The sequence below is a fragment of the Rhinolophus sinicus genome, chromosome 7, assembly GCF_057876585.1.
Source record: "Rhinolophus sinicus isolate RSI-liver-muscle chromosome 7, RSI-T2T, whole genome shotgun sequence".
NCBI classification, from domain to species: domain Eukaryota; kingdom Metazoa; phylum Chordata; class Mammalia; order Chiroptera; family Rhinolophidae; genus Rhinolophus; species Rhinolophus sinicus.
The window spans coordinates 41,594,106-41,609,728 of record NC_142507.1 but is presented as its reverse complement, the minus strand read 5'-3'; the positions used below and the strand labels follow the sequence as shown (position 1 = coordinate 41,609,728).

At 38.0% G+C, this 15,623-nt stretch overlaps 1 protein-coding gene across 2 annotated transcripts in view; it reads left to right on the top strand.

Moving 5' to 3' along the window:
- Positions 1-15,623, top strand: part of VAV3 (vav guanine nucleotide exchange factor 3) — a 329,628-nt gene that overhangs the window by 174,154 nt on the left and 139,851 nt on the right. For both annotated transcript variants that reach the window (XM_019746514.3, XM_019746513.3), the window contains exons 13-15: positions 2,267-2,352; positions 3,870-4,002; positions 4,394-4,503. In XM_019746514.3, the coding sequence (XP_019602073.2) occupies positions 2,267-2,352; positions 3,870-4,002; positions 4,394-4,503 (329 nt within the window). The remainder of the gene's footprint in view (positions 1-2,266; positions 2,353-3,869; positions 4,003-4,393; positions 4,504-15,623) is intronic.

Below are 15,623 nucleotides of genomic sequence, written 5' to 3'. Positions count from 1 at the left end.
ACATTCACATTGTCTAGCCATCACCACCATCCATCTCCAGAAGTCTTTTTATCTTGAGAAACTGAAGCGCTGTACCTATTAAACCCTTTCTCTATTCTCCCCTCCTCTCAGACCCTGGAGATGAACATTCTACTTTCTGTCTTGATGAATTTGTCTACTCTACATACCTCATATAAATGGAATCACAATATTTGTCCTTTTGTGACTGCCTTATTTTACATAGCATAATGTCTTCAAGGTTGTAGCAGGTGTCAGAATTTCCTTTTTCTTTTTTTTTAAAGAATTTCTTTCTTAAGACTGACTAGTATAGCATGGATTATATATACTCCACATTTTGTTTATTCATTCATCTATCTACGGACACTTGGGTTCCTCCTCCTTTTGACGCTTGTGAATAATGCTGCTATGAATATGGGGTACACATATCTGTTTGAGTCCCTGCTTTCTGTTCTTTTGGTTATATACCCAGAAGTAGAATTACTGGATTGTGTAGTAATTCTATTAATTTTTTTGAGGAAGAGCCAAAACAAGAGGTATTTGTTTTCCACAGTAGATGCACCTTTTTATATTCCTGCCAGCTCTGCACAGGAGTTCCAATGTCTTATTTTTACCAACACTTTCTCTTTCCTTTTTCTTGTTTTGATAATGTCCATCCAAATGGGTATGAAGTGGTATCTCATTGTGGTTTTGATTTTGCATTTCCCAAATTATTAGTGATATTGAGCATCTTTTCATGTACTTATTGGCCATCTGTATATCTTCCCTTGGAGAAATAAATGTCTGTTCAAGTCCTTTGTCTACTTTTGAATCAACGTTGTGGTCTCGTGTTGTTAAATTATAGGAGATCTTTATACATATATCCTCCTATGTAGGATATATTTTGTTTGCAATTATTTTCTTTTTGTTTGCAATTATTGTCTCCTACTCTGGGTTGCCTTTTCACTTTGTTAACAGTGTCCTTTAATGCACACAATTTTTAATTTTGTTGAAGTCCAACTTTTCTTTTGTTACCTGTGCTTTTGATGTCATAGCCAAGAAATCATTGCTAAATCCAGTGTCATAAATCTTTTCCCCTATATCTTTTTCTCAGAATTTTTAATTTTTTGCTTTTTGATCCATTTTGAGTTAATACAGTATAAGGTAAGGGTCCAATTTCATTCTTTTGCCTGTGCATATCCAGTTTCCCGAGCACCATTTGTTGAAAACGCCATCCTATCCCCATTAAATGGTCTTGGCACCCGTGTCAAAAATCATTTGACCATATACCCCATATGTGAGGACTTATTTCTGGGTGTTCTGTTCCATTCCATTGGTCTAGAAGTCTTCTGTCAATTACACACTGTTTTGATTACAATAGTTTTGTAGTAAGTTTTGAAATCAGGAAGTGTGGACCCTAGCTTTGTTCTTTTTTGAGATTGTTTTCTCTATTAAGGGTCCCTTGAGATTCCATATAAATTTTAGAATGGAGTGTTCTATTTCTGCAAAAAACATCATTGGGATTTTGATAGGGAACATTTATTTTTATACTTTCTTGTAGTAAAGTTAGTGATTTATAACTCTGTTTCCTTTATTAGAATATAATTTCCTAGATGTTAGTGATAATTTTTCAGTCAATTCTTTTTTCTCTTAGCACTTTGTATAGTAGGTGCTCCTAAATAGTTAAAAAAAATTTATTGTCTGCCTCTGGGGAAATGGCTCATTATTTTTAATCATTAAGTCAGAACTTTTGATTCTTGAGATCTTAGATCAGGGATGTCACCCTTGACACCCTACAGTTGACTCCCAAATTAGGTCCCTCAGCTACGCATGCTTCCCATGCTCTTCTTTCAAGGCAATAGCACATTTGTAATTATATACTTATGTGAATATTTTTACCCCTACTGGGCAGTATGTTCATGAGGGAGGGGCATATCTCATTTTGCCCTCTTATACTGGCTGGCACCCAGTGAATGCTCAATTAATATTAGTTGCTGTAACTTCTTGTGATTTGAATTTTTCCAATTAATTCTCTCTCTTGGTAGCTCACTTGCCCATTAAGGTTATAAGTAAAATTAACTAGTGTCTCAGTATACCTCCGGGATGGCCAAGGACAGGCTGTTTTGGAAAGTGTATCCTACAGAGCTGAGCCTTTTAGAGAAAGTGTGCTAAAAATGTAAAATGATAAAATTTGTAATGTAGTGAGGTAGTTGTCTTTAGCAAATATCGTCTCTAAAATTTGTTTTTGTGTGATTATGAAAAACTGAGACATATAAATTTTATGTTTTAGAACCAACCGGTTTTGCTTTTTGGACGACCTCAGGGAGATGGTGAAATTCGAATAACCACTTTAGACAAGCATACAAAACAAGAAAGGTGAGAAAAGAGGAGTAGTACTTATTTTCAAAATAAATAATTAGTATCAGAAGGTTGAGAAAACCGTAAAAACAATTTCTGCAGGACAAAGGAGGGAAACAAAGGAAGAAAAACAAGGGGACAAATCAACATATGCTTTTTCTAAAAATTTCTCATATAGCTCTGTTAAGTATTTTCCTCTGTTCTGGTATCTGTTGATTTGTCTAATTTAAGTTCGAAGAAGGAAATGGACAATATAGAGTGTCAGCTAGGATAAAAAAAAACCACATTAAAATGGCAGTAGGGATAAAGTAACAATAGATAATTACTGTAAAAAACACAAATGGTTTTCTTTTATTATACATTTAAAATAACTGAAAATAATACAAAATGTCCTAAGAAAGAAGTCTATGTGTGGACCACTTAGTGAGATTTTCTTGAGGGAAATTTGTAGGTGGAATCCTTGAAGATTAAGCTTAGTCTCGTGTCCCTAATTATATATGTTTATATATGCAATTGTTATTGGGTTGAAATGGCAAATTTCAGGAACATTTGGCAACAAGAAAGTCAGCCAGCAGGGGGCAGCATCAGCTCTTGCTTCCACCTTAATGCCCAGGCTCTACAGGTAGCTCCCAGGAGACACACATTCTTTTAGCTTCTCCAGGAAAATCGGCTTTGGAAGTGACGGAAGTGTTAGAGCTACGTGAATGTATAATTATTGTTTAAAAAATATGTACGTGTTAATCCCCGAGAGTTTTCAAAAAGACACAAAGTATTGATATTGGATGATGAGATGATAAGGTTTGTTTTCTCCCCAATTACATTGTTTCCAGTAAAAAAGAAGAGAAATAGCAAAGTGTAAATTTAACCATAATTTTTCCAGTTTCCATTTTGCTCATATATCCCTCAGGTTGTGTCTCAGGTGGTCCTTTAAATCACGAGGAGCAAAATAGGGGGTAAAAGTGTGGTTTCCACCGTTAGACCATGTGGGAATCCTGCTCAGCACCTCGCTAGCAGTGTGACCTTGAGCAAGTTACTCTAAGTCTCAGCTTTCTCCCCATTCAAAGGAAGGTGATACAATACCTACCTCAGCAAGTGGTCCTGGGGATTTAAGTGAAGTGAGTCATCTTTGTGGGATGCGCACTCCTGAAGGTATTTTCACCGACTCCTAGTAACAGCAATAGAAGTTAACTGCTATTGTTTTCATTAATATTATGCTGTAAATGTTTAGCTTCTAAACTAAAAAAAAGAAAAAAGAAATTCTTATCAATACTTTGTCTTAATTGTTTCTTAAGCAACTCTGTAACATGCATATTGTTCTTATTATAATTGTGCCTGTTTTTTAAACGAGGAAACTGACATCCAGTGAGGTCATTTATTTAGTAAACGGTAGTGCCAGGATACACATACTTCACTGTGTTTGTCTCTAACTCAAAGGGAAAATGTTTGGTGGGTTTAATTAAGTTTTACCAGGGAAGAACATAGTTCCAAACCATTTGAAATCAATCAATCTCTTTCTCTCTCTCTCTCTCTCTCAGGCATATCTTCTTATTCGATTTGGCAGTGATTATATGTAAAAGGAAAGGTGATAACTATGAAATGAAGGAAATAATAGATCTTCAGCAGTACAAAATAGCCAACAATCCTACAACTGATAAAGAAAATAAAAAGGTGAATTCTTGGAAATTCATAACTGTGATTTTCTCATAACTTTGAAAATTCAAAAAACGTGGGCTAATCCATGAATGTGAGAGGTAGCTTATTGATTCAGGTGTTTTTGTTTCTAGAAATTGATAAGGAGCAAGCCTCTGTGGGAAACAATTGGACAGTGTCACGGCAGATATGATCATCTCTAATGCCTTAATGATTGAGACAGTAATAGGCGTTTGGCACAGAAATTGTTGTAGATATGGTGTAGATTATAGTAATCTTGACTCTTCACAGTTTGTATACAGATAATGTTACGAGAGATTTGTGGGTCATTGTGGTGGTGTTTTAGTGAATTTGGAAACATGATGTTATTAATAAAACATATTAATCTGAGGAATATTAATTTTAACAGTGGTCTTATGGCTTCTACCTCATCCATAACCAAGGACAAAATGGGTTAGAATTTTATTGCAAAACGAAAGATTTAAAGAAAAAATGGCTGGAACAGTTTGAAATGGCTTTGTGAGTATTTCTACTTTTAAATGTGCTTTTTATCTACCACTTAAATCTCTTATGAATAATGAACTACCAATAAATGTACTCTGATGCTTGTAGCATTTGTACAGAGGCTGTGGAAACACAGCCTTTGCAAGCACATGAGGGCTGTTAGGCTGTGTCTGCTTGGTAACTTTGGTCTCCTAGGAGAGAGATTTTGGTGAATTTCTTTAAGATAAAGAAAGAGGGAGCTCTAACCTTCTGTTTGACTTTCTTTTTATGGGCGTATTTTAATTCTTTCAGCAGCTCATGAAAATACAGAGCATGCCAAAAAAATGTATATACGTTTTAAGAAAGGAAAAAACTGTGTTGATATATACCGATAACAAAAGATGAATACAAGTCACGTTTGACGTCTGCAATTACAAGAGGTGCTCAGAGTGGTTACCATCAGCATCCAGACACTTCTGATTACAGCGAACTATTTATTGCTTGAGCAACGCTGATCAAAGTGTTAACATCTCTTAAAACGTGTATACATTTTTTTGGTACCCCGGGCATTAATTATTCTAATGATAAATTTTTAATGAATAATAATTGCCGTGTTTTACATATATCTTTAAATTAAGTAGAAATATCCCCCAAACACATATGCATACATCTTTATACATGCATATATCTATTTTTAATAGAAAGATTGATTTCTTCCTCCTGTTTGTTTGTAACTCATTTAATGTTTGAATCCTGGATAAATTGCATGACGTATTCAATGAATGCTTTAAGGGCTTGATTTCTTTCAGTGCCCTTTCCTTTTATTAAAGTGGAAGCTTAACAAAGGGGTGGGGACTAATTCAGACCTGTTTTCAAAAGGAATGGCATAAAGAGATGTAATTACACAAGAACATGTCATTATAGGGGTTAGTTTTTTGTTTTCATGTTTATGGATTAAAAGGTGCATAATGACTCTGGTTATAGAAACATATAGGTCACCCTGAAATTGAAACTGTTAACAGAAGGTGGAATTAAGAAAAAAATACTGTCGTGATTTCCCTCATTTGTATTCTGGCATTATTTATTTACCATTTGCAGACAAATTCTATCAGGTCTTTTTGTTTGTTTGTTTTTTCTTTTGCTTTCTTTTCAGACATGCTCGTGGTGGTATAAAATGGAAGGAGAATTAGATTGTTTTAAGGAGTTCTGCAGTGAAAAAAACAGAGATTTTTCTTATGATTATTTACCATTTTGAGAGATAGGCTTGTGTAGCTAAGTATTTTTAAGATTATAGGCAGTTCTAGATTCAGTGATAATCATTGCCGTGAGCTGGTTGCATAGTTTCACCAAGTTATCTAATCTCTCCGAGCCTCAGTTTACTCCTCTGTAAAATGGGGATAATATTTTGAATTCCAGATAATATGTGTCAAGCAGAGTGCTAGCCAAATACTAAAACAGTAGTCATATGGTATTATACAATAGTGACATCTATTATTATCACTATTATTAATGTTGTTTTGTATTTAGGATCCTAGTACTACACCTTTGGGGACTTATACAAGTGGAGGGCATCTCCCAGTATACTATTATAGGTCTTGCAATCTATTGTTATTGATTACAATCATTAAACAAAAGGAGTTCGTAGTTGTGTTGCGTTAATGCAAAGGCTCTACTCCAGGGGCCCCTTTGATTTGGCACAAGTGATGAAGTTGGTGGTCTCCACCCAGTGGGCTACATAATAAACCAAGCATGCTACCTTAGTGAGGTTTCCAGTGATGGGTAGCACTTGGAGTTGAGCAGTTAGAATGGGAGTGACAGGTTGCGGGGGTTGGTGATCATATGCAAAGGCAGAACTGATCTTAAGCCTTTGCTCTTTGGGAAAAATGCTAGGCTAGTATTTTCTTATGGGTTCGGTTCAACTATATATCATTAGATAGTGAAGAAATTTCTGCAGAGGAGGGAAGTGAAATTCCTTGTTCAGAGCAAGCATGAGGACATGGATTGTATGATAGGGATGTCAGTTAATACTTTGTTCAGTTGGTATAAATCAGGCATCTAAACTTTGGGTGTAAGACTCAGCAAGACGGGTGGTTATAATTCTCTCCTATAAAAGAATCTGAGGTAGGTAGACGAGGCATGGTACGATGGCTCTCAGGGGTGTCATCAGGGACCCAGGCTCATATCTTCCTTCTGTGCCATTCTCAACATTGGGCTTCTATCCTCAAGTTGGTCACCTAGTTGACCAAGATGGCTGCTGGAGTTCCAGCTGTAGAATCTACATTACAGGCAGCAGAAGGTGATCCCTTGCTTTTAAGGATCGTTTGCAGAAATGCCACACACTTCTGTTACATACACAGTATGGACCAGAACTTAGACGTGGCCACATCTGAAAAGAGAGCCTAGGAAATACAATCTTTATTCCAGGCAGGATTACGTCTCGCTAAGAATCGAAGTTCTCTTCCTATGGAAGAAATGAGAAATGGGTATCATGTTTCCCCCAAAATAAGACCAATTAGCTCTAATGTGTCTTTTGAAGCAAAAATTAATATAAGACCCGGTCTTATAGTATAATAAGACTTATATAATATAGTAATATTATATAATAATGTTATATAATGAGTCTTATATCATATAATAATATAATATGAACCTGGTCTTATATTAATTTTTGCTCCAAAAGACACATTAGAGCTGATTGTCCGGCTAGGTCTTATTTTTGGGGAAACAGGATAGTTGTAGGCTACTGTCAGTTCCTGCCTTAGAGGTATGTACATATAGGAGTATGGATGGATTCAGATTGTTCCACCACAAAACAGAAAACCCAAAAATAAGCCTATAACTATATGGTCATTTAATCTATGACAAAGGAGGCGAGAATATATAATGGGGTAAAGACAGTCTATTTAATAAATGGTGTTGGGAAAACTGAACAGATGCATGCAAAAAGGCGAAACTAGACCACCTTCTTACACCATATATAAGAGTAAACTCAAAATGGATTAAAGACTTAAATGTAAGACCCCAAACCATAAAACTCCAAGAAGAAACATGGGCAGTAAATTCTTTGACCTTGCTCTTCGTAGTATTTTTTCTGATATATCTCTTCCACATGGGAAACAAAAGAAAAAAAATAAACAAATGGAACTACATCAAATGAAAAAGTTTTGCACAGCAAAGGAAACCATCAACAAAATGAAAAGACTAGAATGGGAGAAGATATTTGCCAGTGATACATCCAATAAGGGGTTAATATCCAAAATTTATAAAGAACTCAACACCAATAACAATCCAATTTAAAAATGGGCATAGGAGCTAAACAGACGTTTCTCCAAAGAGCACACACAGATGGCTAATAGACATATGAAAAGATGCTCAAGGTCACTAATTATCAGAGAAATGCAAATTAAAACCACTATGAGATATCACCTCACACATGTCAGAATGGCTATCATCAATACGAAATCCACAAACAACAAATGTTGATGAGGATGTAGAGAAAAGGGAACCCTCATGCATTGTTGGTGGGATTGTAAATTGGTGCAGCCACTATGGAAAATAGGATGGAGGTTCCTCAAAATATAAAAAATAGAACTACTTTTTGAGTCAGCAATTCCATTTCTGGGTATTCATCTGAAGAATTCCAAAACACTAATTCAAAAAGATGTATGCACCCCTATTTTTATTGCAGTGCTATTTACAATAGCTAAGATGTAGAAGCAACCTAAGTGCCCACTGATGGACAATTGGATAAAGAAGAAGTGGTATATACGCATATATACAATGGAATATTACTTGGCCATAAAAAAGAATGAAATCTTACCATTTGCAACAACATAGATGGACCCAGAGGGTATTATGCTCAGTGAAGTAAGTCAGACTGAGAAAGACAAATACTATATGATCTCACTTACGTGTGGAATCTAAAGAACAAAATAAATGAACAAACACAACAGAAATAGGCTCATTGATACAGAAAATAAACTGATGGTTTGCAGATGGGAGAGGGGTTAGGGGGCTGGGTGAAAAAGGTAAAGGGATTAAGAGATACAAATTGGTAGTTACAAAATAGTCACGGGGATATAAAGTACAGCATAGGGAATATAGTCAATAATATTATAATTCCTATGTATAGTGCCAGGTGAGTGCTAGAATAACTGGGAGATCACTGTGTAATTTGTATAAATGTCTAATGACCATGCTGTATACCTGAAACTAATATAATACTGAATGTCAACTGTTATTGAAAAATAAAAAATACATAAATACATTATTCCACCACAGAAAGATGGCTGCACCACCCATAGAGTAACTGGGTTTCTTAGTCTGTGAGCATTTTTCAGGCACTTCAACAATAAAATTAGACATCCATAGAAGTGGCTGTTTGTAGTTCAGAGTTCTGTGGACTACCCACGCAGATGGTGGGAGGGTGGAAGTATTTTTTTTGTTTGTTTTGATAATCACTCAGAGGTGAAGTTAAGGGCTCCTATACGCAGGATTATGCCGCGTATGGCAAAATAAAATTAGAATTTGATCGAAGCATCGGAATATTTTGTTATTTCCTCCTCTCTTTGTGGAAGCTCAATATGCAGGAAAGCCCTGCTTCCAGCTTTGTAAGACAGCCCTTGCTTGTCTGTGCTCAGGAGAATAGAATAATCTAGGTAAGTCCTGAAGCTTAAGACTTTGCCTTGGGTTGAAATTTTGCTATTTTAATCCATTATCTAAAGTCCTAGTCCTCTTATTTTATAAGCCGTATAGAATAAAACTAAGAAACCCTGCATCATTCATGACAGTATGTGACAAGCAGTAAGCCTTGTGTGTGTCCACAGGCCGACCATCTTCCGGTTTCTTCAGCATTAACATGGGTCCCGTATGTCCTCCTGGAACATCCTGGGGTGTTACTTTAAAGAACTCTGAAAAGAAAAGGGAGGCATCGGTGGGAGGCTGGTAGGAAATCAAGGGAAGTGATATTTTAAGACTGATGAAATTCTTGCCAGTTCTGTTTGCAAAAGATGGCAGTTCTACTGTTATAGGATGATTGGATCATTTTTATTTAAAAACAAAAATTGCAAATCACCTTTAAGGCGTTGAAAACACTGCCCTTAATTTAGAACATTAACAAAAGACCATAGGAAAGCATGGATACCGGTAAACAGTAAGTGGCCGGTAACACAGGTCACCTACCTAGAGGCCACCTGAACCTCAGCCTGTGTCTTTCCCAGGAACACCCCACTCCTGCTCAGTGGCTGTGTTCTCTGACCTTTTTTGGCTATACCCACTTCCAGCAGTTAAAACATGTAGTGAACCACACCAGAACTTGGCAGACCTCCGTGAGAAAAGCTGAACAAAGAGAAAAGCAGCAGTGACCCACTTGGGTAGGATTGTTTCCCCCCCTGTGAGAGGAAGGGTAACAGGACCGATGGCTCTTGAGGTTGTTGGACCAGTTATTGAGCTGAATGACATTTGAGAGCTATAGTCCTGGGGACCCTGCTCTGAAGAATGTATTTCAATCCTTAAGAGACTGATTGATAGGCATTGCTTATTCTTATTTATTTCCAAAGGGGCTTTGGTCACTGTCTCTCACAATCCCATTTAGTTATCTGTGAAATAGGATGGCAAATATTTTTATTAGCTTAAGCTAGTTTCCGTAATGATGTCAGAAAATGTGGATTTGAGTGCCTTATAGCAATGTTCCAAATACTGTTAGGAAGCTATGGGTATGGTTCTCCTAAACCCCTTATATCCAGTGTATTTTTATAAGTTCTGCTAGATTTAAATTAATAAACATCATCATGCCCATTTTATAGCTCAGGAAACTGGCAATCACAGGAGCCTTTCAGCAAATTTGTGCAAGTTCAGTGGTGTATCATTTACAGTAGAGTTCAGGGTGTCAGGTCACAGCATTTTCTTGACCCACGAAGGTGCTAAAATTAGCCACTGGACTGAAGTCCTGTTATCTATAGCTAGAATCAGGTTTCCTTTTTCTTTTCACTGTGACTAGGACCTAGAGAATCAGACAGTTTTTTCAACTGTTGCAGAAATAAATAAAAATTGGGTAAAATATGAAATAAAGAAATTGAATAACAGAACAAGAAGTCTTTTTAATGGACGAGTTAGGGAGGGAAAGAATAAGTAAAATAGGAAAAAAAGAGCGTTACATGTGGTAGAATGTGCTGGATTCTGAACCAGTTTTTGTAGTGTTCACCGAAGGGAACTGACAGGCCCGTTTGCCTGGAATTTCTTCTGACGTACTTGACCAATTCTTGAAGTTTTAACCATTCATATTTACTCCCTTGAATAAAGAAAACTCCTTTGAAGATACATCATTATTAGTACTATCTCAGATTTCCTCATTGCGTGTGTACTATATGCCAGACACAGCGCTTTGTGAATTACCTAAGGGAAAATAGCGTAGAGATCATTAATGTCTGCCGAAACCTTAGCTCAGGATGGTTATCTGTTAAACGCTTAGAGTAGTGGTAGTGGGAAGAAGAGGAGAAGGGGGTATGGAAATTCTAGAGCTGAGGAGGGGCTCTGGGACCAGGCTGCACTGCCATATTAGTCACCTGGAGGGCAGCCCCTGAAAAGGAGAGATCTCCAAGTGGAGTGGGGCAGGGCGCGGGAACTTAGCCTTTAAACTCCACAAATCAGATTTCATCTGAGCCGCAGTGTTTCTTTTACATTTATTCCCCATTTCCTTCCAGGAGGAATTTGAGGTCACTCACTGTAAAAAGCACACATGCCACAGAATTAAAAAGAAAAATTTAAATAATCAGAGGTCGAACACAACAAGGTTTCAAAGCCTTTTCCTCAAACTCAGGCTGCACTAGACGTGAACATTTTCTTGAAATTTACCTTCTTTGTTTGTATTGTAAAAGCCATGAGTACGTTTTTCACATTTAAAATTTAAAATTATATTTCATCAAACATAATTTGTTTTAATCTAAAGATATTGCTCAGATATTCTCAATACCAGAGAGATAATTACCAGAGGAAATTGTGTTCATTCTACAAATATTTATTGAGTACTTGCCTTGTTGCCAGACACTGTTGGAAGCCCTGGTCGTATAACAATGAGGGAACTATTGCAATTGAATTTAAATACTGTAAGTTCTAAGTATAATTTTTCAGTTAATATATAATGGATTGAATTTCAAAACTGAATTCTGGATATTTCTGTTGAAATGATCTCTTCCTCCCAATCCTATTTATTCATTTAAAAATAGATGGAGGCCCAAGAGTTGCCTTTCTCCCTCCACATGCAATCACTTTCTCACCAGTCTCTGCACAGTAAATCTCACCCCATTTGTCATCTTTATCCTCACCTTCCTGGTTTAAGCCTCCCACTCTCTAATTAACATCTTTATTCCCTGCCCCCTCCCCACCAGTCCATTCTTCAGGAAGCACCCAAGGTGATCGGATTGTGTTCTGCCCCGCTTAAAACCTTTCGTTGGCTCTTTATTGCACTCAGTATAATATCAAAATTCATAGCAGGACCTGAGAAGAACCTCCACGATTTTATCCTGCCTGTCTTTCCAGCCCCATCTCGCATGAGTTCACCCTTGCTCGTGTTGCTGTAGTTCCAGGAGAATGCACAGGCCTCAGGCCGTCACCCCTGAGGTTCCCTATTTAGTGTAGTCTTTCCTCCTGTTCTTCGGGTAGATGGTTCTTTATCCTGCAGGTCTTGGGTTTAAACATCTCTTTGGGAGAGAGATATCTCCTGACCACTATGCTAAATTAGTAACCTCACCTCCCCAGTTTTCTCTCACAATTGTACTTATGTGGCTGGACAAATATTATGCTGGAGTAGTATTTATAGCCTTTTCGCCACTCCACAATCCCCCTGCTTGTTAAAGAAAATCTGTTACTTGTCTCCTTAGTTTTACCTACCTTTTCTCCTCCTAAAGAGCAGAGATTATTTTCTTGTTTATTAGGAGAGAAGCTACATTGAACTTCATGGTTGATACTGGGAGAAAGGGCTAAAGAAAGCTTTTGGGGTCTGGGAATGGAAATAAAGTTTTGGGTTTTGGTGTCAGTGGGTCTAAGGGATTTGGAAAGGGGAAAGAGGCCTTTAGAAATGCATTTCTGTGGACTCTGATTTATATTCCCTTTTATGTTCTTCAAAATGCTAGATAAAGAATAAAATTGCTTTTTGGTTGCTGTATACTGTGTTTCCCTGAAAATGAGACCTAGCTGGACCATCAGTTCTGATGCATCTTTTGGAGCAAAAATGAACATAAGACCTGGTATTATATTATATTGTATTATATTGCATTACTTTACATTACATTATATTATACCTGGTCTTATGTTATATTAAAATAAGACTGGGTCTTATATTAATTTTTACACTAAAAGACGCATTAGAGCTGATGGGCCAGCTAGATCTTATTTTGGGGGAAACACGTTATGTACCTTTAACGCCCCAAGGCTGGGCCCTTGGGGTGATGGGATTCCCGTTAGATCTGGATGTCAGTTTCATGGTGTTTCTCCCACTGGACTGAAAACACCAAGAGAGCAAGGGATCTCATCAGTGTCGTTCACACGCACGATAGTCCTAGCACACTGCCTGGAACATAGTGCATAATCACAATTTTGTTGTACATCTGAAATTTTACTCTTTTAGTTTTTGACAAGGGCAATGAGAGAGATGAAGATTTGAGGAATTAGGGGATTCATATTGTTTGACAAAAGAATCCCCATAGCCCTCGAGGAGGAGAAACTTTTTCTAGTATGACAAGAAGCCTTTGTAATGTGGATCCTTACATAGGAGGCACTGAAAAAAACATATGTTCCACCCCAGCAGCATTAGAGTTTTTTAAGGTCTAGAAGTCAATGTCTTAGCTCATTATCGTTTTCCCTAAATTAGCCTTCAGAAATGAGATTGCAATTTTTTGAAGGCATTTTTGTAGACACCTAACCTGATGCTTTCAGACTATGATTCTTTTTTGTCCTCTCGGATATGTTTCTTTCTGGCGGTCTGACTTCAAGCGTGGATGGAACTTTCAGAACCAGGCAGGATGTGTCATTTTCACATTACCTAGACTTCGAAATAGCACTGATCTAATCTATGCCTTTGCTAAAAACTGCACAACAATTTGCACCTCGCGGGCTATCTGGGGCCTCCCTGCCTCTAGGAGACGTTCGCAGAGCTTGACCCAAACTCCAGTTCTAAGGTCTCAGGTGTTCAGAGCCCGTCTATATCCTCACATTTCTTCCTGTTCACACGGCTGATGCCTTGCGGCCTGCTTGTTTTTCTGACCTGTTAGACCCACTCCTAATCTGTTTCCACCTGAAATCTAGTCACGGTCTACATTTTGTGATACTGAGGGATGTCACAAGGGAGACTCATTTCATGTGCTTGTTGCCTCTGCCATTTCACTGGTCTCCTTGACACCCTCAGTAGCACCCTGGAGTGGGACCCTCCCTGTGTATGCTACTCCCTGCAGTGGCCCAGTACACCTGACCTCCCTGCTTCTCCAATGGAGAGCCGCTAGTCAGGCCAGATGGACAGCACCTCCCCTGGCCATGCTGGGACTTAGAGGAAGAAAGCTGTGTTCTGTTACACAGCAATTTAAGATTAAGAAATCTGGTGAGTGTCACAGGAGAAGACAGTCTTTGTTGTTGATGGACAAGAGACCCGTGTTCATAATATCAAAGGTTTGGCAGCACATTTGCCATTCTATTGTGCACATTTAAATGACTGGCTTTGTTTCTATTTTTGCCCAGATGGAGACTCCCCCAATATCTACGTGAAGCTAAGTCAGAGATTTCTATAGCAAGCTCACACTCCGACGCTACTATGAGCAGTAATACAATAATAGCGCTACTACTTCTCTCTTCCTTTCTCCTCTCCCTCCTCTTCTCCATTGTCTTCACCAGGAGGTCTGTTTGGATCTTCTCAAGTACATAAATAACTATCTGTCGAGACTATAATTTTCATCTCTTAGAGCAGGCCAGCACACTTTTTTTTGGTAAGGGACCAGGAACTAAATATTTTAGGCTTTGTGGACATATGGTCTCTGTCACAACTACTCAGTTCTATCACTGTGGTAATAACATAGCCACAGATAACACATAAATGAACAATGAGTGCGATGTGTCCCAGTAAAACAGCTGGGGGCCGTATTTGGCCAGGAGCTGTGGTTAGCGACCCCTGTTTCACAGCACAAGGGTGATTAAGACCTAAGAAATGTCGTGCGTGTGTGTTGCCACTAAATGATCTCAGCTATAACCATAGTGTGGCCTTTTGTAGAAGAGAGCGTGTTTTTTTTGTTTTTTTAAGTAGCACTGATTCCTGTTTAGACCATCATGATTGAGCTGTAAAATGTTCTCTATGCCACCGAAACCAAAACACCTGGATGAAGGATCTGTATTTGGCATTATTTTGTACCATCCAGCTGAATATCAAAAATATCTGCTGAAAGAGTAGACGGCATCTATTCAGGTACTGGGTTTCATGAAGTTTTATTACATGATTTATTGGAAAGGACTTTGAGGCCCACAGGATCCAGGCCAGTATCAACCAGATGGTAACCTTTTCTGTACTCGATAGTCAACCACGTCAACAAGGATGGTTCTGCAGTCAGTGATGGCTTTGTGCTCTTGAAGTGTTTTCTTCCCAGCAATAATGACATTTGTTGCCTGTTATTTATTTTGAAATGTCCTTCCTGGAGAGCACACCGAGGAAAACGAGAAAGGGTAAAGGAAAACTGCGGAGCTGTAAGAGTTGGCCCAAGGGTGAGCCTTCCTGGATGGGCTATATGTGGGGGTGACATTTTTACTGTGATGGCACCTGCTTTGGCATTTCCTGGGTGTCCAAAGCCTGTCAGTGTCTATTTGGAAACTGATAGCCTTACAAGCATGACTACCAAGGGCAATAAAAGAAATGAAGACTTGATGAGTTAGGGGATTCGTATTGTTTGACAAAATATCTCAACAGCCCTTGAGGAAGAGGAACCTTTTCTAGTATGACAAGAAGCCTTTGTAATGTGGATCCTTACATAGGAGGCACTGAAAAAACATATGTTCCACCCCAGCAGCATTAGATTTTTTTAATTTCTAGAAGTCAATGTCCTATCTCATTATTTTTTTTCCTAAGTTAGCCTAAAGTATCGTCTGCAAAGCATGTCTCTGTTGGTTTGCCCACGTGCATTTTT